Consider the following 26,263-nt stretch of genomic DNA (forward strand, 5'->3'; position numbering starts at 1 on the left):
CCTTCGGCCCATCGAATCTGTGCCAGTCAAACAAGTACCTAACTATTTTCATCCCATTTTCCAGCACTAGGCCCGTAGCCTTGTATCGGGAAGACTGTCGACCGCCTTCTATCGCGCACAGCGTGTATCCTGCGCGTGTGCTTTTCTCTGACCACCCCCCCCCCCCCCCCCCCCCCCACGCGGGGTGATGTTGAAGAGGGCGAGCGTTCCAGCGGGCACCGGGGTGAATCATCGCTTCTCTGGCCGGTGAGCTGGGCCTGGCCCTAACCATTGGTGGATCTCTGGTGACACGGAGATTCTGTTCTCTGTCCGCCCGCCGACATACAGCCCTCGGCGACAAAACTCAGATCAATCTCTCCACCTCAAACCGAGCACTCGGCGAGGTTTTGTTTGCACTGGGGCAGCACACGCACACGCGTGACACCCGGGGACTGTATGTGCCCCGTCCCCCGGTGTCTTTTCCTATTGGCAGCTCCGTGGCATTTTCCGAACTGGCTGCCGGAGGGAGGGAAGGTTTGTTGTGTGGTGGGTGCATCGGAGGGTCAGCGTCTGCCTGTACCGTCACCACTGGTATGGCACCCCCCGACCCCACACACACACACACACACACACACCTCCGCACATCCCCTCCCTCTCCCGGTGACTCTCCAAAAAGAAAATCTATTCGACATCAGAAAGGGACTTGGCCATTCGATCCAGTTTTTCTTTCAAATTTTAAGAACAACCCGATTTTATTTTTTTTTTTGTTGTTGTTGCCATTTTTCCGTTCACGAGTTGGGGGCCGGGGGGGTGGGTGGGTGGTGGGTGGGGAAAGAAAATCAAAGCACACAGAGGAAAGTAACAATATGGGACGACAATCATTTTATTTCTCAGAGCCTCCGAGTAGCGCAGTCGGGGGCAGGGGTCATGATTTCACCCACAGGTCACAGCCTCACCCAGCGTTCACTCCCCCCCCCCCACCGTTTTACTCTTAACACCCCACGTGTTCAGCTACCAGAGAGGTCTAGCGAGGCCGGAGAAAACGTTTTCTTTTGAAGAGAAACGTACTCTTCCTCCGCCTTTCACTCTCTCAACTCCCCTCTCCCCCTTGTCGACACCCCTCAATCTCCCTCTCTCTCTCTCTCTCTCCCTCCATCTCCCTCTCCCTCTCTCTCTCTCTCCCTCCCTCTCTCTCTCTCCCTCTCTCTCTCCCTCTCTCTCCCTCTCTCCCTCTCTCTCTCTCCCTCTCTCTCCCTCCCTCCCTCTCTCTCTCTCTCTCTCCCTCCCTCCCTCTCTCTCTCTCTCCCTCTCCCTCTGACCCCCTCCCTTCCCTCTCCAGGGTGAATTTCTACCCCATTTCAGCTCCTCCCAACCTGCAATCGCTTAACGGGGGCTTCTATCTGAACCAATTTCCCATTGATAAAATCAGTCATGATTAGAATGAGCCCGTTTTTGGGGGGTTTTTTTCCCCCGCCAGAGAGTTCAGCCCTACGACTCGGTACAAAAACCCAACGGTACTACGCCGGGGGCTCAGAGACCCCGGGGCATTCAACCTCCAGCTGCTGCCGGCCTGAAAAGCAGGCTCTGGCCTTCCGCAGCTGGTAGGTTTTTGAGTTTGTTGGGGTGGGGGGAGGGTGGGTTGAGGTCGTGTTGACTACCCGCAGACACGAGTACTCAGTGGTGGGGGGGGGGGCTCGGATTTTAAAAATCGTGCCCTTTAGCTTCCCTCCCTCCCCAGTGGCCCAGTTGGTGACTCCGTAAGCAGAGAGCCCCTGCCCACCCCGGTCCCACCTCTGACCTGTGCTTTCCCTCACCGCTGACCCAAGCGGGCTGCCAGTGGACTGCTGCCCGGTTCCGTCTTCTGCACCGGCAGATCCTGGCGTCTGCAGCCGCCACATCATGATGAGTGGCACCCCTCCTCCCCAGGTCAAATAGCCCCTGGGAAGGCAGATTGCCAGAGCGCGTGTCAGGCCTTGGCAAGAGGTGATGGACCCGGGTTAACCGGCAACTTTAGCAGAGCTGGTGGGGGGGGGACATTCTGCGAGCATACCCCGGAAGCCATTGAACAGGCAGGTGGGGGGGGGGGGACATACAAAGCAACGGTTTAAAAAAATAGTTACAAGTTTGGGTAGGGTCCGTGTAGATGTAGACACACACCCCCCCCCCCCGCCTCCCCCTCCCCAGGCAAGACTTTGTCGGGGTGAGCACTAGGGTCTGAGTGAGACATGGGGCTGTAATATTCAGCTCTCCTCATGGGAGAGAGGGAGATGCTATCCTACCACAGAGCAAATAGGCATTGAACCGCAACCTATAATTTATTTATTGCCCCGAGAACCGTTTATGGGGGGGTGGGGTGGGGTAGGGAAACATGGAGTTGGGGGTGGATCATTTTTAAATTATAAACCGCATTGGTCTTGCTCTGAGGGACATGCCCCTCGTCTCCCAGCTCGAACCATTGAAAGCCAGCACCTTCTATTTGAGGTTCAGGACATAAAAATATATTGAAGAGGCTTTGCTATTGAATATTTTAATTAATATAAATTCACAATAAAAGTAATTATATGAAATTCGCCCCGGTGTGTGCTGTCTTGTGTCCTGTTGGCAGAACAAGCTGAATGGCCTGCTACTGTCACTGTGTTCTCCAGCACTGTTGCACGTGGACCCTCGGAGGGAGTTGGATGAAGTACAGTTAAAGTTGAAGTACAGGATGAAGAATAGTTAAACCTTGACAGTGCCCAGGCAGCGGTGGGGTTTGGGGGAGGGTGGCGGTGGGGGGGGGAGAAATGACAAGGGGTCTGGACAGAGTAGACAGGGAGAAACTGTTCCCACTGGTGGAAGGATCGAGAACCAGAGGGCACAGATTTAAAGTAACTGGCAAAAGACTCAAAAGCGACATGAGAAGAAGCTTCCACAGGCGGCGAGTGGTTAAGGTTTTGGATGCGCTGCTCGTGTGTGTGGTGGAGGCAGGTTCAATCGAGGCATTCTAAGGGGGATTAGACTAGACTGTTATCTGAAAAGGATGAATGTGCAGGGTTACGGGGAGAAGGTGGGGGAGTAGCACTAAGGGAGTTGCTCGTTTGGAGAGCTGGTCTCCTCCCTGCGCTGTAACAACCCTGTGATTCCGGGGAGCAAGAGTGGGGCTCTCTAAACTGCTCTTTGCAGGAAGGCAGGGCAGGTTTAATAGACCAAACGACCACCTCCCCTTGCTGTAAGCACGCCGATTCCAATCGGTGAGGGATGAAGTAAAGGCAGTACAAGGGTTAAGACAACCCTCGCTTGCGAGTGAGACGGTTGTGTTAAATAGTCCCGTGGCTCTTTCCTCATGAACTCTGCCCACTAGATGAGGTCAGAAGCGGAACACTCCCTGTGAGGTGAATGGCTGAGGGGGCGACCCATGGCATCAACGTAAAAGTTTATTTCAGGATGCGAGGCTGCCGGGTGTTGGGGACAAGGACCATAACTATCACCAGAATTTGGAAACCTATGTTCGGGACTCCCAGCCTTTCCACTGAAACTGGCAGCTGCCTCGTGGGGTTTACGTGGAATTTTACAGCACAGAAATCGGCCATTTGGCCCATGGTGTCCATGCTAGCCTTTCTCCAATTCCTTTCTCGCTCTGTACTTTACAGAACTGAATGGCAGTGACTGTCAGCGAGCTGGCTGATGTCTTTCATTCACCCCTTTCCCTGCTCAGGTTTGAGAAACTATTTGAACTTTCTGTAAGCACGCCGATTCCAATCGGTGAGGGATGAAGTAAAGGCAGTACAAGGGTTAAGACAACCCTCGCTTGCGAGTGAGACGGTTGTGTTAAATAGTCCCGTGGCTCTTTCCTCATGAACTCTGCCCACTAGATGAGGTCAGAAGCGGAACACTCCCTGTGAGGTGAATGGCTATTTGAATTTGGAATTCCTCTTTCCCGCTGGTTTAGCAGAGGGAGACAGTGGCGTAGTGGCAGTTGCTGGACTAGTAATCCAGGGACCCGGCCACAGGGATTCAAATCCCACCATGGCAGCTGGTGGAGTTTGAAATTAGCTTTCAATTCCAGGTTTTATTTATTTAGTCCCGGTCACGGCGACCATGACGACTGCAATTGATTTGTTGTAAAACCCCATCTGGTTCACTAAATGCCCTTCAGGGAAGGAAATCTACCACCCTTACCTGATCTGGCCCAAGCGTGACTCCAGACCCAACAGCGATGTGGTTGACTCTGAACTGCCCTCAAAAGAGTCCAAGGGTGATGAGGGATGGGCAAGAATGCTAGCCCACATTCCATGAAAGAATTTGGTTAAATCAGTTGGAATTTGTGCTGAGAGTGCATTACCTCAAGAAATACCCTAAAAAATCAGTGACCTTAAACACCACCGTGCTGGTCAGTGAGTTAGAGGCAGGAAGGGGATTTACGGCAAACTAGATCTATTTAAATAGTCTGTGGCCCGCAGCAACTTCTGATAGATGCAGTCAGTGGAGGGTAGCTACATGCAAATCCTGTGTATCGAATCAATCGCAGTATACTGAACCACTTGTTTTATTTTAACTTATATTGTCTTTGTCGACCAGGGCACATGAGCTTTGGATGCCTCTGCCCTTATTTCCTTCCAAGGAATCTGCCCAGTTTGCACCTGAATCTACCTCTCCGCTGAATGCCTTTACGCTTCTCCATTACTGCTTCACACCGCAACTGCCCTTTACGGTCTCTCTGGGCTAGATCCAGAGCCTGAGTCCTGCTCGGGGGGAGGGAAAGCGGGTTCAACCTCAATGCACCGAGCGGCCTCCTCCTGCTCCTAATTGATATGTGGGTACGTAGTGTGTGCACGTGGTTATGGGGCCGGTTCCAGGCGGGTCTTCAGTGCAAGGTGGTCAATGCATGGAACGGACTTGGGGAGTAGCTTCGAACTTTAGAGGCACAGAGTTAGGAATCACTTCAGAAACTGGGGGTGGAGGGTTGGGGGAGGTTGGCTTTCTGGATGGATGTACTTTGGTGTCAGCTATGGCTGAGAGGATGCTTCTGGGTCAGAAGGTTGTGGGTTCAAGTCCCATTCCTGCAAATTGAGAACATAATGCAGGCCAACAATCCCACTGCAGGAACGGGGTACAACTGAAAGTGCAGACTTTTGGATGAGATATTAATCGGGTGATCATAATTCTTGTAACTTATTCTGGGGGGGTGGGGTGGGGGGGGACACGGCCTAATACCCACCCCATCGGAGGCCATGGATTGCACTTGGGTCCAGCATCGGGGATACCCACTGGGCTCTGCTCCGGCTGCCGTGTGTTAGGTTATTTGTGGCCTCCGTTTCTCAGATGTTGGCTTCAGGATCCTGACAACTGAATTTTACGCGTGACTTCGGCACGATCCAGGGAATTCCATGGAAGGGGGGAGGACGATGGAGCAAGTGCATTGGAGCCATAAAGTCCCTCAGTGAGTCCGGTCTTCCACTGATTGAAAACAGGGAGTTGACAGCCCTTCCACCGATCGGAAGCCCCAGCACACAGCCCCGCTCGCTTTACGGACCAGCTGCCAGGCAACAGAGATTGTGTGGCTCCTGATTTGAACCCATGCGGCTGCTAATGGGGTGGGAGCATTGGTTTTCCCAGGGGGACACTATCTCAGCCAGATCGTATAGCCCAGGAAAATGGTGTTGAGGTAGGAGGTCAGCCACAATCTGGTTGAATGGCGGAGCAGGCTCGAGTAGCTGACTGGCCTACCCCTGCTCCCATCTCCTACATTAAACCCAGGGTCCCCGTCTGCCCTCTCAGGCGGGTGTAAAAGATCCTGTTGGCCACTATTGGAAGACGAGCAAGGGGAGAGTTCTCCCCAGTGCCCAATATTGGCCTCTCGACGACCTCCTTCAGGTGGCATGCCCTAAGAGGGTGATGGCGACCAGATGGACTTCCGTTGGATTGGTCCGCGATTACGATTGGCAAAGTACTGCAGTCGTTTGCCATTGCCTTCAACCCCTCAACCAACATGACTGAAAAAAGAAAATGCTGGCTATCTGGCCGTTATTGCACTGCTGTTTGTGGGAGCTTGCCGTGGGCGAATTAAAGCAGATTGTCAGGGCGACGTCGCGCTCCTGTTTGCGCGATCTTGCCCTGCAAAAATTGAGGCAGGACATCAGCCCACGATCTGGTTGAATGGCAGAGCAGGCTCGAGTAGCTGACTGGCCTACCCCTGCTCCCGTCTCCTGCGTTAAACCAAGGGTCCCCCTCTCCCCTCATAGAGCGCGGAAAGAGACCCTTCGGCCCGTCGTCAAGCACCCCCCCCCCCCACCCCATACCTGCCCTAGTCCCGTTTTCCATCGGCTTGGCCCGTGGCCCGTTCGCTATGGCGTTTCGAGAGTGTTCATCTAAACACCACTTAAACGGTATGAGGGTTCCCGCATCTACCGCCCTTTCGGGCAGTGAGTTCCAGATAACCCCCTGCGCCCACCACCCCCCCCCCCCCCCCCCCCCCCCAACCCTAAACCTCCTGCCCCTTAAATTAAATCTATGCCCCTTATTGACACCTCTGCCAAGGGGGCAAGTTTCTCCCTTATCTACCCTCATCGTTTTGTGCGGGCTGGCTCCTTTCCCACATTGCAGACTGGGAAAAGGGAGTGCCTCATTGGCTCTGGCGTCCTTTGGGGGTGCATTTGATAGGCGCCATCCGAATGCAAGTTCTCAGCCGAGGGGGTGGCCCCGCCCCTTCCGCTCTGATTGGCCGCCGCCGCCGCCGCCGCTGTCCATCATCGCGCCCCGCCTCAATGGCGTCACCGCCCGGGCGACGGTTGGAACCGCCGCCGTTGCCCCGGGCAACGTTTCACCCTACACCACTAAATAAATAGATAGATAGATCGATAATGTCACCGCTCACGGCCTGGGCTCGGAGCTCCTTTCGCGTCTCCGGGGGATTGGATGGTCGGGGCGGCCGAGTTTATAACCGTCCAAGGGTTGGCCTCTGGGGTCGAAGGGCAGAGGTGAGGGGGCGGGGACCCAACAAGATGGCGGCGGGAGATTTAAAGGCGGCTCGAATGGAGGGAGGTAAAGGAGAGAATTAAATCCTGAGGCCTGGCAGCAGCGGGGGCGGGGGTGTCATGTTAAACCAGACCTCGGTCCATCGTCAACACCTCTTTGTCCTTTTGTCTGTGACATCTTTTGGTTATCTCCACCTATCACTGGCCCTCCATCCAGCTCTACCTGTCCCACCCCCCACTTAAACCAGCTTATATTTCACCTCTTTTCTATTTTTATTTAGTTCTGTTGAAGAGTCATACGGACTTGAAACGTTATCTGTGTTCCTCTCCACAGATGCTGTCAGACCTGCTGAGCTTTTCCAGGTGTTTTTGTTCTACATTTCCAGCATCCGTAGTTTTTTGCTTTTAACTCGTTGGACAGGGAACCATTTCAGTTTTGGAGGATGATGCAAAGCCTGGAGGCATTGAGAGCGGAGGGAAGGAAGGGGAGAGAAGGAGGGAGGGAACAGAAGTGGGAGAGAAGGAGGGAGGGAACGGAAGGGGGAGAGGAGGAGGGAGGGAACGGAAGGGGGAGAGAAGGAGGGAGGGAACGGAAGGGGGAGAGGAGGAGGGAGGGAACGGAAGGGGGAGAGGAGGAGGGAGGGAACGGAAGGGGGAGAGGAGGAGGGAGGGAACGGAAGGGGGAGAGGAGGAGGGAGGGAACGGAAGGGGGAGAGGAGGAGGGAGGGAACGGAAGGGGGAGAGAAGGAGGGGAGGGAACGGAAGGGGGAGAGAAGGAGGGGAGGGAACGGAAGGGGGAGAGAAGGAGGGGAGGGAACGGAAGGGGGAGAGAAGGAGGGGAGGGAACGGAAGGGGGAGAGAAGGAGGGAGGGAACGGAAGGGGGAGAGGAGGAGGGAGGGAACGGAAGGGGGAGAGGAGGAGGGAGGGAACGGAAGGGGGAGAGAAGGAGGGAGGGAACGGAAGGGGGAGAGAAGGAGGGGAGGGAACGGAAGGGGGAGAGAAGGAGGGGAGGGAACGGAAGGGGGAGAGAAGGAGGGGAGGGAACGGAAGGGGGAGAGAAGGAGGGGAGGGAACGGAAGGGGGAGAGAAGGAGGGAGGGAACGGAAGGGGGAGAGAAGGAGGGAGGGAACGGAAGGGGGAGAGAAGGAGGGAGGGAACGGAAGGGGGAGAGAAGGAGGGAGGGAACGGAAGGGGGGGTAAGGAGGGAGGGAACGGAAGGGGGGGGAAGGAGGGAGGGAACGGAAGGGGGGGAGGAGGAGGGAGGGAACGGAAGGGGGGGAGGAGGAGGGAGGGAACGGAAGGGGGGGGAAGGAGGGAGGGAACGGAAGGGGGGGGAAGGAGGGAGGGAACGGAAGGGGGGGAGGAGGAGGAGGAGGAGGAGGGAGGGGAGGGAACAGAAGGGGGAGAGGAGGAGGAGGAGGAGGGAGGGGAGGGAACAGAAGGGGGAGAGGAGGAGGAGGAGGAGGGAGGGGAGGGAACAGAAGGGGGAGAGGAGGAGGAGGGAGGGGAGGGAACAGAAGGGGAAAGGAGGAGGAGGGAGGGGAGGGAACAGAAGGGGAGAGGAGGAGGGAGGGGAGGGAACAGAAGGGGGAGAGGAGGAGGGAGGGGAGGGAACAGAAGGGGAAAGGAGGAGGAGGGAGGGGAGGGAACAGAAGGGGAGAGGAGGAGGGAGGGGAGGGAAATGGAGAGGGAAGGGCTAGAAGCAGGAGGGGAGAGGGAAAGAGTGTGGAACTTCAAAAGGACGTGGGGTGGGTGGGTGGGCAGCTGAAGCGGAGAAATGTGAAGTGATTCATTTTTTTTTAAGAACGTGGAGAGATGAGAGAAAATAAAGGGTACAGCTCTCAAAAGGAGGCACAGGAGCAGAGAGACCTGGGTGTACGGTTGCACGAGTCATTGACGGTGGCAGGGCAGGCTGAGAGCACGGTTAATAAAGCAAAGCTTTATTAATAAGGGGCATTGAGTGCGGGAGCACGGAGGTTGTAAAGACTAAACACTGTTTCGGCCTTAACTGGAGTACTGTGTGGAGTCCTGGGCACCGCGCTTTAGGACAGCTGTGAATGCGCTGGAGAGAGGGAGAGCGCAGAAAAAGATGCACAGAGACGGTTCCCAGGATGAGAAACGTGGAAGGATTAGAGGAGTGGGGACTGTTCTCCTTGGAGAAGAATAAGTTTGAGACAGAGTGGTCAACCATCCTGGATCCTCTGGGACCAGGGTGACCAACTCTCGGGGGATGAATCGAGGGGTGCTGTTGCTGTTGCTGCTGCCCCAACCTGCAAGAGCGGGTTCGGTCGAACATCCCCTTGGACACACGCTCAGAAACGGGCGCTTCCAGGGCCAGCGCAAAAAAACAACTGGCCGGCAGGTACGCAGATAAAAGACTGGTCGAAGAATGTACAGGCAAAGACTAGCAGGCGCAGATGACTTTCGGGACAAAGGGAAGGCATGACCCAGAATGTGGGACAAAAGCCCTAATTACACGACAGCCTTAGAAAATCTACAGAGTCGTGGGGGGAGAGGGGGCGAGTTGTTGAGCAAGGGTGGTGGGTGGGGTGGGGGGGGGGGTTTAAAACTACTGGGTTAGCCCTGAAAAAGACTGTACAGGCTGTAGCAGTAGCAGGGATCGGGCCTTAATGGGTAGTCGATTAAGCCATGCCCACCGATAGAAAAGAAACAGATATTTAAAGGGACCTTGCAGCTTTCAGAACCTAGTCCAGGCTCGGTGGCCGACATTGCTGCATCACAGCTCGCGAGCCCAAGATTTCATCGTAGTGACCCACAGCTTAGGAATGCCTTGTGTAAGGGTGCCATCACATCCGCTCCCATGGTCTCGCCAGCACTCCCCACTTTCCCACAAGCGCCCCCCGCCCCCCCAAACCCTGGTCCCACACTCTCTACCAACAGCACAAACCATGCCCCCCATCCCTGCACCCCACCTTCACAATGGCAAAATGTCCCTTTTTTCACCCAGAGTTGGTCACCCTGGGTTGAGAAGGAGATTTGGTAGAGGTGTTCAAAATCAAGGTTTGGGGGCCGGGGGCGGGGTCTGGACAGAGGAAATAGGGAAAATCTCTTCCCCTTGTTGGAAGGATTGGGAACGAGAGGACACAGGTTGAAGCCATGGAGGCATAAGGAAAACCCTTTTTTTAATGCTGTGGGTGGTTGGGATCTGGAATACACTGCCTGAGAGTGTGGTGGAGGCAGATTCAATCTCAAAAGGAATTGGATCAGTATCTGAAGGGAAAAATTGCGCAGGGGTCGGGGGAGGAGTGGGACTAGCTCAGTTACTCTTGCAGTGACGAAAACCGAAAATGCTGGAAAAACTCCACAGACCTGACAGCATCTGTGGAGAGAAGGACAGCGTTAACGTATCGAGTTCGAATGTCTCTTCTTCAGAACAGTCGGACAGACTCAAAACGTTAACTCTGTCTTTCTCTCCACAGACGCTGTCAGACCTGCTGAGTCTTTCCAGCGCTTTTTGTTCTTGTTTCAGATTTCCAGCATCCGCAGTATTTTGCCTTTATTTTAGTGCTCTTGCAGAGAGCTGGCATTAACATGACGGGCTGAATGGCATCCTGCGTTGGAACCATTTTGTGGTTCTGTGCTTTAAGTCCCAGCTTTGGGAGCGAGACAGCTGGAAACCCTGCCCTGGCCTCTTGATTCAGGAGAGCTTGCATCTGCTGGTTATGAATGTTTCGTGGAGCTGCAGCCTTTGCCCTGAGATCAAGACCTGCGTGCAAAAAGAAATGGATGTTTGATAATCTTTCTTAAACCCAAGAGCAGTGATGCTGTGGTTCCCAATCTGGCTGGAATTAAACACTGGATGTTTCACTTGCAGAAACTGCCAGAGTCTCATTTGTTACAGAGTCGTAACAGCGCAGGTGGAGGCCATTCAGCCCATTACACCCCTGCCAGCTCTTTGAAAGAGCTGTCCACTCTTTTCCCCACAGCCCTGCACATCTTTCATTTTCCAAGTATTTATCTGATTCCCCTTTGGAAAGTTCCTGTTGAATCTGCTTCCTCTGCCCTTTCAGGCGGCTGGCTCCAGATCACAACAACTCGCTGTGTGTATATAAAAAAAAACTCATCTCCCCCTCTCTGATTCTTCTGCTAATTACCTTAATTCTCTATTGGAGCGGCTGATCCACAAATATTGATTGTTTTTCCAGCAAGTGTTTTCTCGCTTGAATCCCTGCCGGTGTGTGGTTTCCACAGGGCTCTTCTGTGTAAAATTATTCGAGCGTTTGACAGAGCAAATACTGAGAGGCTGTTTTTGGAGAGTGTGGAACAAGGGCCACAGCCAAAGGACAAGGAGTCATTTAGGACCGCGATGAGGAGAAATTTCTCCTCTCACAGGGTTGTGAATCTTTGGAACCCTCGACCCCAGAGGGCTGTGGATGTTCAGTGATTGAGTATATTCAAATGTAGGGGCAATAGATTTTGGATAATAAGGGACATGTGGGAAAAATGGAGTGAAGGTCGAGGGTCAGCCATGATCTTACTGACGGGGGCTGTACGGCCTACTCCTGTTCCTATTTCTTATGTTCCCTGTACTTTGCCCAAGTGACCAGTGCACTGTGAGAGCTTAGGCAGTGAATGTTAACAGGATAATGTATCTTAAATCGCATCACAGCCAAAGCCCAACCCTTTTTTTTTGTGCCTTTGTACCTTTGAGCCGGAGTCACTGGATGGTGATCACTTGCAGAACTCCTGGCTGATTTTTCCTCCCCATAGCCTAGGAGTCTTAGTCTGACTGTACTGCTTCAGCTGTTATCGTCCGCCATCTCCGCTGCGGCCATTTGACTGGAGGCGGAATTGTCTTTCCAGAGTCACCCCGATCCGACTGACGTGTATTCCTGCGCCAGACGTTAGTGGCAAAATAATGGCGAGGCTAATGGACCCCAGCGTTATTTGTGCACACATGCCACTCGGCTGAGGGGCAGGTGCTCCACGAGCTGCAGAAATGCAAAAGTTGCAGTCTGAGGTGTGCCGCTCCGCCCCGCCATCAGCTTCACCTTGCTGAGAACGGCTGGTTCACCGTCGATATGCACCGAGCGGCGTGAAATCCTTACGCTCGCGTGGTCGATGTGATCTAAACTCGCCAAAGAGAGTTGAGTCATGCCCCTTTCAGTTGAAGCCTTCATGTGTTAGTTGCTGCCTGTCAACCTCTCTTACCTTTGAAAATTAAATGTCACAAGTGGAGTCTCATTCTTTGAGCATTTAATTGTTGTTGGGAATTTTTAATTTAATATTTAAAAATGTTTTGGTAGTTCTTAAAAGTTTATTTTCTCTCTCTCATCTTTCTTTCCCTCTCTTTATTTCTCTTTCTGTACCTGATTTGATATTGAATTCACCCACTCTAATTCACACTTCCTGTTTAAACCTGGGGCTGTTCATTTCACAGCCCTGTTCACTTACATCCCAGATGCCCTGTAGAGGACACGCGCCATTTCCATGTTCCACATCCAGCAACTTGAGCGGCACGACATCATCAACAAGTCAGGCAACAGCGAGTATTGTTCATTGGTCTGACACTGCAGTGTTTTGGGCCTGTACCTCACATTGGACTCAAACAAGCAATAGATCTAGGTTTGGGAATGGGGTTGGGTTCCTTGGAGGTGACAGATGCTGTGTTGTCAGTCAGTCATTCCTAATTGGAGGCACAGATGTGCAGAGTAATTCTTAAATGGTACGAGATTAGAAAGTGTAGATGTACAAAGGGACCTGGGTGTCCTCATCAATAAGTCACTGAAAGCCAACATGCAGGTGCAACAGGCAATCAGGAGGGCTAATGGTATGTTAGCCTTTATCACAAGTACAGGAGTAGTGAAGTCTTGCTTCAAGTGTATGGAACCTTGGTTAGACTGCACCTGGGGTACTGTGTGCAGCTTTGGTCCCCTTACCTTAGGAAGGATATTATTGCCAAAGAGGGAGTGCAACAGAGGGTCATCAGACTTGTTCCTGGGAATGTTCTATGAAGAGAGATTGGGGAAACTGGGCCTGTGTTCTCTAAGAGTTTCGAAGAATGAGAGGTGATCTCATTGGAACCTACAAAATACTTAAAGGAATAGGTAGGGTAGATGCAGATAAGATGTTTCCCCTGGTTGGGGAGTCTAGAGCCAGGGGGCACAATTTCAAAATAAGGGGGAAGCCGCTTAGGGCCGAGATGAGAACTTTATCTTACTCAGAGGGTTGTGAATCTTTGGAATTCTCTACCCCAGGGGGCCGTGGAAGCTCAGTTAATGAGTATGTTTAAGTTAGAGATTAATAGATTCCTAAATGCCAATGGCATAAAGGGATATGAGGACGGTGTGGGGAAAAGGCATTGAAGTGGATGATCAGCTGTGGTCATATTGAATGATGGAGTAGGCATGATGGGCTGAATGGCCTCCTGCTGCTCATATGTTCCTAATTGTCACCACACTGTTCAACTTGTTATCTTGGGAGTGTCCGTTGTCCCAGACCCAGCCCTTCAAGCATCACAGAGAGAATGGCCAGTGATACAGCACGTAGTGATGATGTTAATTTAACTGATAAATAAAGTGGCCGATCATGTCCTTCCTCTTATGAGAAGAGGCCATTTTCCCTTCTCAAGTCTCAATGTTCCACTGTCCATTCATGCATTCCTCGCCCCCCCCTCTCACAGAAAACCTTTGTGCTTCTGCTCTGTAAATTTTCTGCAATTTCTTATTAATAACTCTCTGTATGGGCAGACTTTGAGGCAGAAAGCTCTGTGTGACTGACAGCTTTAGCCACACGTTCTTGTTGCAGTGTAAGCAAGTGTTTGGAGCTCACCATTGCCGAAGATGAAGACCGATACCTTGGCATCCCCAGCAAAGAAGTACACCCCTCAGAACTACATGGATGAAGACAGCCTCCCCATCCGAGCAGCCCCGAGACCCCTGCTCGTGGGGCCAGATCGGATGGACTCCCTTTCAGACCTGGATGTTTCGCTGACGCCGGACAAGGTCGGCAAATCCATGGGAATACTGAAAAAGCGGGAAGGGCCGGATGGCGATGTGGTGAGAGGGAAAGCCAGCCGTCGGCAGGTAATAAGGACCCCTTGGCAACTGTTACCTGGGTGTCCTGGTACACCAGTTACTAAAAGCAAGCATGCAGGTGCAGCAAGCAGTTATGAAGGCCAATGGTATGTTAGCCTTCACTGCGAGAGGACTTGAGTACGGGAGCAAGGGTTTCTTACTGCAGCTGTACAGGGCCTTGGGGAGACCACTCCTGGAGTACTGTGTGTAGAAAGGATATGCTTGCCGTAGAGGGTGTGCAGCGAAAGTTCACCAGACTGAGTCCCCTTGGGTGGCAGGATTGTCGTATGAGGAGAGGTTGAGCCGACTAACTCTGTATTCACTGGAGTGGTGAAGAATGAGAGGGGATCTCATTGAAAGGTATAAAATTCTGACATGGCCGGACAGACTGGATGCAGGGATGATGGGGAGGGATGGGGGGTGTGGGGAGAAGAGTGTCTAGAACAGGGTTCACAGTCTCAGGATATGGGGTCGGCCATTCAGGACTGAGATGAGGAGAAATCTCTTCACCCAGAGGGTGGTGAACCTGTGGAATTCTCTACCACAGAGGCTGTGGAGGCCGAGTCACTGAATATATTTAAGAAGGAAGTAGATGATTTCTAAACTCTAAAGGCATCGAGGGGTATGGGGAGAGGGTAATGGCGTTGAGATAGAGGATCAGCCAGATCAGGCTCGAAGGGCCGAATGGCCTACTCCTATTTTCTATGTCTCTAGTAATGCATCCAGGGAGCCCTCCCTCCTACCAGCAGATGTTAATACATTCCCAGAGACCCTCCATCCCTGTATACACTGCCAGGTTGAAGCCCCGAGTGTTTGTTTGGTGTGGGTCTGCTGAGCACTGCCCAATATAGAATCTTACTTCCAAGTGCCAGCAGGACCTCTATTCCTGGGCCGGCAATGTGAGTCCAGGGTCATTAAGGATTATGCTCTCCCTATTTTCACTGGAGCAACCAGTCACAGTATGCCAGTGTTTGGTGCTGTGTTATTAACAGGCCATTTGGCCCAACTGGTCTTCCTCCCACCTTACATCAGTATTTTCTTCTATTTCTTTCTCCCTCATGTGTTTATCCAGCTTCCCCTTAAATGTATCAACACTATTCACCTCAACCACTCCCTGTGGGAGCGAGTTCCACATTCCCACCACTCTCTGGCTAATGAAGTTTCTCCTGAATTCCCAGTTGGATTTATTAGTGACTGTCTTATGAGTCAAGTGGGTGATGTGGAGTTCACACTCTTAATACTGTAGTGGGCCAGTAGCATTTACAGACTCAGAGCAAGATAAGGCCATTCAGCCCATCAAACCTGCTCCACTCAATTTATTGTGGTTATTCTGTCCCTAGAAAACTGCCCACAGTGTTACACATGTTTATTTAACAGGCATAACGTTCCCCTGTACACCAGACGCAAGCAGAATCGGGGGAAGGACATTTGGAGATTTATACTACAGCACCACTCACTGGCCAGAGCCCATTGCAGCATAGTTACAGGCAATTGTTTACATACAGGATTTCTTTTCTGTTTACTTTTGTTCCTCTGTTGACTTAGAAACGTATTGGCAAACCATTTCGGGCAGTACAAACACATGCAGGACGGGTTTTCAAAAGAGACAGGAGCCCACCTCCTGTATCGCTGCACACGGTGTGGTGTTCAAGGGTGGAAGGTTGGAGATGGCTGTGCCAGGGCATGCAGATGCTAATCAAGACCCAATTCTAAATTCACATGACCTGCCAATCCTACCGTACTTCCATTGTAAATTCCTATGTCCACATCTACATGGGGAACTGACCATGTAAACCTGTCACGCTGTAATTACACCCATCGGTGTTTGTGTATTGAGGCACCTCAGAGTGGAACATGCTATATAGAGAAAAGTTGAATTCTATTGCACTTCCTATAATTTTCACTTTGAAACGTTTTGCTGTAAGGCTGTATGGAACGAATATTTAAATGTCAAGAGTATTACAATTGCATTGAGGCACCTAAGAGTGGAACGTGCTGTAGGATGTTTGATGATGATTCCAAGCTAGGTGGAAAGGAAAGCTTGGGGTGGACACAGAGAGGCTGCAAAGAGATTGACAGATTAAGTGAGTGGGCAACAAGATGGCAGGTGGAATTTAATGTAGGGAAGTGTAAAGTTATTCACTTTGGTCAAAGAGTAGAAAAGCAGAATATTTTTAAAGTGTGAAACTTGTAAGCATTGATGCTCAAAGAGACTTGGGCGTGTTTGTACAAGGAACGCAGAACGTTAACATGCAGGTGCGGCAAGCAATTAGAAAGGCAAATGGCATGTTGGCCTTTATTGCAAAGGAGATTGGAGTACAGGAATAAAGTAGTGTTGCTAAAGTTGTTACAGCGTTTTGATGAGACCACATTTGGGGTACTATTTTGGTCTCCACATTTAAGAAAGGATTGGATTGCATTGGAGGCGGTACAGCTAAGGTTCACCAAATTGATCCCTGGGATGAGGGGGTTGTCCTACGATGAGAGGCTGAGTGAATTGGGTTTCTATTCCCTGGAGTTTAGAAGAATGAGAGGCGATCTCATTGAAACCTACAAAATTCTGAAGGAACTTGATAGGGTGGATGCTGAGAGTTTGTTTCCACTGGATGGGGTGTCTCAGGATAAGGGGGCCAATCATTTTGGACTGAGATGAGGAGAAATTCCTTCACTCAGAGGGCTGTGAATCTTTCGAACTCTCTGCCCCAGAAGGTTGTGGATGCCCCCTATTTGAATAGATTTACAGCTGGCATACCCAAATTTTTGGTGTCTCAAGGAATTAAGGGATATGGTGAGCGGGTAAGAAAATGGAGTTGAAGCCCAAGATCGTATTGAATGGCGGAGCAGGCTCGAAGGGCCGTATGGTCTCCCCGTGCTCCTGTTTCATAAGTTCTTGGGGTGCTGCAGCACTCCAGCTGTGGGAAGAGTGTAATTACAGCGTGACAAACCTATACAGGCAGTGTCCATTATAAACGTGGACGTGGGATCTTGTAATGGCAGAAGCTGACAGTAAGGGTGTGCATGCATATCCCCCGTTCTCACCTGCATCCTCCACCACAAACATCGACCTCCTTTATGCCAAGTTCCTTCTCTCTCTCTCTCTTCCTTGACCCCACAGCCGGCCCAAAAGAAATCAATATTACCACAGTAAAAATGACACCTAAAGGGGCTGAATTTCCAAACAGGAACATCAGTTAATGAAGCGAACCAAGAGATGGTGGCCACGCCCCCTGCAATTTTATTGACATCGCTGGTCAGACGGTAGTGAGGTGGGACCCACAGTCTCTCAGTTGTGCGTACCAGCGGCTGAGGATCTGGGCCAGGGTGTGCGCTTGGAGAATGGGCCCCCCCCTCTCGGGCGTCTGTGGGATGTCTACGATTTAGAAATCCAAATTTGTTTTTCAGTTGCAGGTCCGGTTTGATACTGGCTCTGAGCCCGAGGGTTGTGACGAAGAAGCATTAACCCCAGGTGACCCGGATTTCCGGGAGGAGGGCGCAAGCCCCAGGAGCCCAGCTCTGGCGTCGGCTCCCGAAGGGAGTGAATCGAAAGCCCAGACTCTAGCCAACCCGTCCTCCATTGTCACCAGCGACCGAAGGGATAAGGGCCCGGCCCTCCGTGACTCCCGGAAGGTTAAAGCCGCCAGGCTGAACGAGGTGTGCAAGCCCCCGAGGCGGGGAGTGCTCCCGGGAGGCCCCGGGGGACGTGGCGACTGCCCCTTGGCCAGCCCCGAGTATAACACGACCCTGGCGCTGGGGCAGGAGCTGCAGCAGCTGAGGGAAGCGGGCTTCGATGCGAGGAGAGCTGCCACGGAGCAGCTGAAGAGGTCGTCGGTGACGCGGCAGTGCGTGGAGGGGAAGGTGACTGAAGGTAACGGGAAATGGGTTAAGCGGGCAATGTGTGGTACTGATTTGAGAGAACGACTGCAGCTGGCTAAAAGCCTAACTGATAGGGGAGTCTGTGTGGACTGGCAGAAACCTCCCTGCCAACTTGTCAGTGCGGAATGGAGACATGCAGATCTTTGGCTGCCATGCGAAGTGTTCTTAAATAACTGAGCTACACGGGTTAAATTATGAGGGCAGCCTGTATCCACCAAGCTACCATTTCTCAGGGGGTAATGAAGATTAGGGCGGTAATCCAAATGAGGTGTTACAGGAGATGACCGGGCAGATAGAAACTGGCAAGGAGTCCTGATCGAGGGGCCGTAATGTTGAAGTTCGAGCCAGGCCGTTCTGGGGGTGATGGGGGGGAAAGCATCTCTTCACACAAGCCAGAGCGGGAATCCAGAACTCGCTTGCCCAAAACAAAGCCGTTGGGGTGTGTGGGAGGGGGCTCCGATTTGAAAATTTCAAAACCCTGAGATTGCCGGATTTCTGCTAGGCAAAGGAGGGTGTTGTCCAATAGGATTTTGATGCCTGCCAAACCTGTGGTGATCAAGTCACCCTGTTCACCACATGCTCCAGGATATACTCAGAGAACGAGGTAAATCTCGTAACAGTGCCCCAGAGATGAACCGGGATTGAGGGAGCGTACTAAGTTGAGCAACAGTGCATGGCGCTGTGACAGCAGCTCCTCCTCTTCTTTGGGCCTCCCCCATTTGACTTGGGGCCTCCACCATGCTGGCTGGTCACCCCTTCTCCATCCCCCTCCTCTCAGTCACCCGTTCCTCTTCTAATCCCGCTGCGTTTCATTCTCTCCCCCGCAGCATCTTTCCATCTGGTCTTGGACCTTCCTCTTCTCCTTCTTCCTGACAGTCGCATCTCCATCACTCGCCTCACCACGTGCTCGCCCTCTCTCGCCCTTTCCCCCTCTCCGCCGCAGATGACCGTACCGTTTCAATCTCTTCTCGGCTACTTTCTTCGATGCTCCCACAGTCCTCGCCAGTCCCCGCCCCCCCTCACCTCCGATGTGCTGCTTCCCGATTATAGCCTTTCTGGTCACTCCGCACATCCATCTCAGCATCTGCATCTCATTAGTATCCAATTCTTTCTGATGTTGCCCGAGTTTCAACACTATATGACAAGGCCGGTCTCTCGACTGTCCTGTAGCTCTCTCGAGGGATATTTTTAGTTGCAGTGACTCATCACTGCACACAGTCCAGTTGTGTTTAAATGTTTTGACATGCTTTCGCTTCACTCAATGGGGGCAACTTTGACCCGTACCTTAATGGAGCTAGTTTACAGGTTTTTTTAATGATAGGGATTGTTTCTCCTGCAGGGTTTCCTAAATACTTTTGACATGGCCACAGGGTCGCCAGTCTGGAACCCCATCCTCAGTCGAATGGGCTGCTGTAGGGTCCCTAATGTCCACCTGATTAAAATATCTCACCTGATGAAGAGTGTCAGGTTTGCCACGTGCAGCGAGTGTATTGGACAACACCAGGCAACGGTGCTGAAGGTTGCAGAAGCAAAGCAGGCAGATGGAATTAAATTGGGATAGAGGATTGGTTAGCTGACAGGAATAAGAGAGTAGGCGTAAACGGGTCATTTTTTAACAGGTGGACTGGCCGCAGGGATCGGTGCTGGATCCTCGACCATTTACAATCTATGTCAGTGACCTGGATGAAGGGACCGAATATCCGGTGGTTAAATTTGCTGACAACACAAAGATAGGTGGGAGAGTAAGTTGCGAAGAGGGCATAAGGAGCCGGCAAAGGGATAAGTGAGTGCACAAAAATTTGGCAGTTGGAAAATGTGAACTTGTCCACTTTGGAAGGAAGAATAGAAAAGCAATCCACTGTTTATATGCAGAGAGATTGCAGGTATAGAAGGATCTGGGTGTCCTGGTACATGAATTGCAACAAGTTAGTATGCAGGCACGCTAGATGATCAGGAAGGTAAATGGAATGTCGTCGTTTGTTGCAGGGGGAATATCTTTTTAAAAATTCGTTCACAGGATGTGGGCGTCGGTGGTGGAGGGAGTGAATGTTTAAGGTGGTGGATGGGATGCCAATCCAAGTGAATGGTGTCGAGCTTCTTGAGTGTTGTTGGAGCTGCACTCATCCGGGCAAGTGAAGAGTATTCCATCACACTCCTGACTTGTGCCTTGCGGATGGTGGACAGGCTTTGGGGAGTCAGGAGGTGAGTTACTCGCTGCGGGATTCCTGGCCTCTGTAGACACAGTATTTATATGGCTGGTCCATTCCTGTTTCCGGTCAATGGTAACCCCCAGGATGTTGATAGTGGGCAATTCAGCGATGGAATATCAACATAGGGTAGGGACGTTTTGCCACTGTTGTACAGGGTGTTGATGAGACTACATCAGTTTTGGTCTCCTTACTTGAAAAAGAATGTAATGACATTGAAGCAGTTCAGAGAAGGTTCTCTCAACTGATTCCTGCAACGAAGGGGTTGTCTTATGTGGACAGGCTGGGCCTGTATCCATTGAAGTTCAGAAGAGTGAGAGATGATCGCATTGAAACATATAAGATCCTGAGGGGACGTGACAGGGTGAATATTGAGAGGATGTTTCCTCTTATGAGAGAGACTAGGGCTAGGCGAAACAGTTTAAAAATAAGGGGCCTCCCATTTAAGATTGAAATGAAGAGAAATTTTTTCTCTGGGTGTCGTTAGTCTGTGGAATTCTCTTCCCCAGAGAGCAGTGGAGGCCGGGTCATTGAATATGTTCAAAGTTGAGTTAGACAGATTCTTGATTGACGAGGGAGTGAAAGGTTATCGGGGGTAGACAGGAAAGTGGTGTTGAGGCCACAATTGGATCAGCCATGATCTTTTCAAATTGCAGAGCAGGCTCGAGGGGCCAAATGGCCCACGACTGCTTTTAATTCGTGTGTAAGATACCAATCAGCCATGATCTAACTGAATGGCCGAACATGCCTGAGGGACTGAATGGCTGCCTGCTTGTTTTGAATGCCCACCATTCCATCCTCTGCAGTGAGCGAGGATCTAGACTGCTATTGTGGAAGTTTGGAGATGTAGAAAATGGTTATTTCCACATGGGAGAGGGAGGGTTGGTAACACAATTGGAGAGAGAGAGACAGTAGCACTGTTGTAGGAGGGGACAGTCAAGTCCCTTCTTACAGGGATAATGGTGCATGTGTGAGGTGCTTTGGGAGTGGAGGATCCATTGCGGTTTGGAATATGAGTAGGAAAAAAGGAAAAGAAAGAGAGCCAATTGTTTCTCACCTTATTTTTCTCCTGACCTGGAACCAGAATTTACCAATCTGAAGATTTCCTTCATCCAACAGCAGTTAAACTTCTAATTAAAAGCAGAAGATATTGGAAATACTCAGCAGTTCTGGCACTGTCTGTGGAGAGAGAAACAGAGATAACACTTCAGGCCAGTGACCCTTCGAAGGGGTGATGGGTGAACAGTTATTGGTGCGAGTTGGGAGGCGGGGCAGCAGAGTTTTTGGATGAATTCAATTTTTACGGAGTTTGAGGGTGGAGACATTAGAATATTCGAGTGTGGAGGTGACCAAGACATGGTCGAGGGAATTCGGTTCGGAGCCAGAATAGTTTGCCCTCGTTCGACGGGTTAGACAAGCACCACCGCGTGACCCGTGTGTTCTGTTGCAGGCTTGAACGTGCCGAAGGATCTGCAACGTTACAAAGGGCTGGTGAGCTTGGAGGTGCCTGTGGATGAGGTGCTGAGTGTGGCTGTACAAGAGAAAATGCTGCTGGTCAAACCAAGGGCAGAGAATAAGAAGGTAACCCTTGTAGGGTGTTGGATACTGTTCATTAAGACCTACTGTGTCCTCTTATATCACTGTGTGGGCAGTAGTGTACTCGGTCCTACATTAACCCTATATGTGCCAGGCCTTTATGCTACAGTAACAAGCTTGATCGCTCAGAATTAGCCTTTCAGCTGGAAGAAAGAACAAAATTTCACAATCTCAGGACATCACAAAGTGCTTTTATAGAATTACAGAATGGTTACAGCACAGAAGGAGGCCATTTGGCCCCTCATCTCTGCTGGCTTTCTGCAGGAGCAACTCGCCCAGTTCCACTCTCCTGTCTTTTCCAAGTAGCCCTGCAAATTCTTTCTACTCGGATAATTACCCAGTTCGCTGTGTGGGGCTTCAATTGGGTCTGCCTTTGCCACACTCTCGGGCAGTAAAGTTTATTTTCTGAAATGCATTCACTCTCGTAACATAGTGTTGTGACCACAGCATGTGTTTAATTGCTGAGCAAACCAAATCCCAGAGGGAAACTTGGGCTATGGGCCATACTCTTTTTTTTTCTCTCTCTCTCTATTCTGAAAACGAGAAGAAAACATACTCATCTCAGCAGCCAGAAGTCCAGTGACGCCTTTGGGGTTTTAAAAATTGAAAGTAAAAGTTTTATTCAAAGAATAAAAAAATGTAAGCACACGTGATTAAAGTTGCACGGTTCATATTGGCCTTGCAAGACATTCCCCCAAAAAAGACTCTCTACTTGGTCAGACCCACAAGTAAACACCTTCCAGGCAACACGTCCTTATAGATATTTAACTATAAAAATCCAGTAATATTACCCAAGGCAAACTGCTGTAGCTTTAATAGAGGCATACCACATGACCTCTTAAACTCTCTCCCACTCTGCTGTGGAAATCCGAAACTTCAGAACGAGACCTTTTGCAGCCCAAGTCTTTTCTGGCTTGACTGGATGCCTGATTCAAACTGCATCTTCTCCCAGCCTAGGACAGTTTTCAGGAGATCTTCCTCACACAGCTGACTACTAACAGCTACCACAGTAACTCTAAAATACCTTTTTCCCCCTTTCATCTCAAGTTCCATTGTCTTTCCACCTCTTTGAAACCCAAATCCTTCTGAATATGATACCTTTCATGCTTCTATTTTTTTCTCTGCTTTCAGGTCAATAAAATGTAACAGACCCTCTTCTGTTTACCTACAGAACTCCTGCAAGATGCAAACATGTTTCTTGTTACCCCTGATTTCCTTTTGATATTCAAACAAACTCTCAACTTACCTACAGATGCAAATGTTAGATCCAACCTATTCACTTGTACCTCAAACCCAATGCCTCCATCCTTTCATGTTTCAAATCCCCCACATGGTCTGTCTTCTAGTAACTTTTCCCCAGCCTAATTAAATCATTTACGCACACACACACACACACACACACCCTTCTTCACAGAATAACACAATATTCCCCAAAAATATTATTTTAAAAAAACATCCATTCTCACAGTAGGAAACATGGCAGCCACTTTACGCACAGCAAGATCCCACAAACATCAACGTGATAATGACCAGCGGCCCTCTGTTTCAATGATATTGGTTGAACCCCCGATGCTCCTCTTTCAATATTGCCCTGGGCTCTTTCACAATCGTGAAGTGTATCGAGCTCATTCACTTTGGACCTCAGAAAGACGGGCCAGAGCAAGGAAGTGTTGCTCCTACGTTCCAGAATAATCACACAGCCAGCATAAAAGACCAGGGAATTAAAAACTGAGGCAAGCTGGGCTCAGAGCCACGCACAAAGCCATAGTCAGTGATTTTGAATCCGATTGCACACAGGTGGGAGGGGGCTGCAACACCCTGAATTTAAAAAAGCTGATTTTTTTTTTTTACTGATAAACTCACGTTCAGCTATATTAATAAAAGGTTAATACATCGAGGAATGCGTGAACAAGAAACAAAAGTAAAATGAGCAACCACATTGTTAAGTTGTTTGTGGAAAATTTTGTAGAATGGTTACAGCACAGAGGCGGGGGGGGGGGTGGTGCCATTCAGTTCATCATGTCCACTCTCTGCAAGAGCATTTCAGCTAGTCCCCCACCCCCCACCCTCTCTCCCGCCTTGTCCCCGCGGCACTGCAAATTTTTACAATCCATGATCCAATTCGCTTTCAAAAGCCGCGATTGAATCTGCCTCCAACGCGCTCTCAGGTGGCGCACTCCAGATCCTAAACACTCGCCATGTTTTTAAAAACCTATATAATTTTTCCCTGTGTCGCCATTGTGGTTCTGCAGGTAAGATCTAACGGAAAGGTGGAGCGTCACCTCGCCAGAGCAATTTTGGGCGTGTTTTGGGAGCAGCCCAAAGTGAAAGCTCTGCCCCTCTGTATTTTGGAGGCTGTGTGGAGCAGGGAACTGTGGAGTAGGGCGATTTGGGCATGAGGGCCTGGTCCAAGCACATAAGTCATTTTTAAAAAAAAAAACTGGTGGACTGGCATGAAAAATAACCGGAGGCTAAATGAAGGTTGACCTTTATCTCGAGGGAGCCGGAATACAAAGGAATGGAAGTTACCCTCTTGTTGGCTCTTCCTTCCCCGGCCCCACCCTTTTTTTCCTTTTAAACTGTCCTTTGATTCCTCGGACTTCCCTTAAACCAACACAGGGAGATGGTGCGCGGAGTGGGTATTGTCACCAAACTAGTAATACCGGAGGCCCAAGAGAGCGCATTACCAGCCCCTGGACTGGCAATCTAGAGGCTAATGTCCTAGGGACACAGGTTTAAGTGCCACTTTGGCAGCTGGTTAAATTCAATTAATTATTTTGAAAAATATCAGTAACGGTGGCCACGAAACTATCGTCGATTGTCATAAAAATCCATCTGGTTCACTAATGTCCCTTTTAGAGAAGGAAGTCTGCCTTCCTTACCCGGTCTGGCCTACATGTGACTTCCAGACCCACACAGCAACGTGGCCCTTTGAAATGGCCGAGCGAGCCCGCTCAGTTCTCGAGGGAAATCGGGGACGGGCAAAACAAATGCTGGCCTTGCCGGCGACGCCTACGTCCCATGAAAGAATTTTTTAAAATGTACATTAAAGAGAGAACGTTCTGGGCACAGTCAAGCGACCATGGTCAACGTGTGAAGTAAGATGGAGGATAGCACTAAAGGAGGTGATCCATGAAAAGCAATCTGGTGGATTGGGAGATGTTTTAGAAAGCAACAAAAAGGAATCTCTGGGGAAAATATCAAGAGCTGCAAAAGTGGGAAAACGAGGGGGCAAATAAATGTGAGTGGTATCCCGAAGCACCTTTTCTGAACCTCAGGACGCTCCAAAGCTCTTTACAGTCAATGAAGTACTTTTGAAGTCCCAGGTTTTTTTTTAAAATTCATTCGAGGGATGTGGGCATCACTGGCTGGGCCAGCATTTATTGTCCATCCCTAATTGCCCCTTGTTCAGAGAGGGCCTTTAAGAGTCAACCACATTTGCTGTGGGCCTGGAGTCACGTGTAGACCAGACCAGGTGAGGATGGCAGATTTCCTTCCCCTAAAGGGACATTAGTTAACCAGATGGTTTTTTTTACAACAGTCAACAATGGTCTCTTGGTCATCGTTAGACTTTTAATTCTAGATTTTATTGAATTCAAATTCCACCATCTGCCCTGGTGGGATTCGAACCCCGGTCCCCAGAGAGCATTACCCTGGGCCTCTGGGTTACTAGTCCAGCGACAACACCCCAACGCCATCGCCTCCCCCAATGTAGGGCAAGGCTAATCGTAAGATTTCTAAAAATATAACAGAGAGAGATAGATGTGGGCTCACAAAAGAGAAACTATGCATTTCTGCAGATAAGGTCTAACGGAAACTTGAAGCATCGTCTTGCCCGAGCAGTTTTTGGGCCTGTTTACCTAATAAATAACACGGAAATTGCAGTTTTATTAAATCTATTACTTTTCACAATAGAGAGGGGTAAAAATAGAAGCGAAACTAAAAATAAATGAAAGGGAGGAACGTATGAAGCTCGTTATGAGTAGCAAAACGATAATGCAGAAGATAATGGGACTTAAAATAGACGAAGGCTTCAGGACAGATGGTTTCTTCCCCCAGGGCCTTATAAGTGAGGAGATTGCCGAAGCGTTCATTTGGTATTTTATTTTATTTTATTTTTTTTGCTTTTGTGGCAGGTTGTCGGGGTGGAAGCCCCCGACCTGACAATGTTCTACGACCCCCTGGAGCTGTTGACCGAGACCCCGCACCTCTCCGTGGAGGGTCTGCCAGCACTGAAGGTGCAGGCACAGCCGAAACCAGCGGCCAAACCCTTTGATCTTTACCGGAAGCTGAGGCAGTGGGAGGCCTAGCAGTGAGAGGATTGCCATTTTGGAGAGCTGCAGGAGTGTGTATTCTGTATGTGTGTATATATATATATATATATATATATATATATATATATATATTAAAAAAAGCATACGTAATATTTATTGGCCCTTTCGCCTGTATAAAGTCGTTCCCGTTTACCTTGATGACAACCGGACGAATTTCGCAACATCACAGGACAGGCCACCGTGGGCAAACATTTTGAAATGTAAGCGTGGAGTGCCAGGATAAGGCTTTTTCCTCATTTTGTGCTGCTAATGTAAGTATCCTAAGGTTTTTCGAAGCCATCAA

The 26,263-nt window shown here is 50.3% G+C and overlaps 2 protein-coding genes across 2 annotated transcripts in view; both read left to right on the forward strand.

Moving 5' to 3' along the window:
* LOC121272263 (probable cation-transporting ATPase 13A3) overlaps positions 1–13,882 on the forward strand; it is a 78,757-nt gene extending 64,875 nt beyond the window's left edge. Inside the window, exon 33 of the mRNA XM_041178805.1 lies at positions 13,702–13,882. Within this exon, the coding sequence (XP_041034739.1) occupies positions 13,702–13,740 (39 nt within the window). The 3' untranslated portion in view covers positions 13,741–13,882. The remainder of the gene's footprint in view (positions 1–13,701) is intronic.
* On the forward strand, positions 13,791–25,956 carry ppp1r35 (protein phosphatase 1, regulatory subunit 35). Its single transcript, XM_041178784.1, has 5 exons — positions 13,791–13,979; positions 15,516–15,608; positions 17,373–17,835; positions 21,501–21,631; positions 25,783–25,956. The coding sequence occupies exons 1-5, from the start codon at positions 13,791–13,793 to the stop codon at positions 25,954–25,956; spliced, it is 1,050 nt and encodes a 349-aa protein (XP_041034718.1).
* Positions 25,957–26,263: the final 307 nt, after the last annotated feature.

This window comes from Carcharodon carcharias, chromosome 33, assembly GCF_017639515.1.
Source record: "Carcharodon carcharias isolate sCarCar2 chromosome 33, sCarCar2.pri, whole genome shotgun sequence".
Lineage (NCBI taxonomy): Eukaryota > Metazoa > Chordata > Chondrichthyes > Lamniformes > Lamnidae > Carcharodon > Carcharodon carcharias.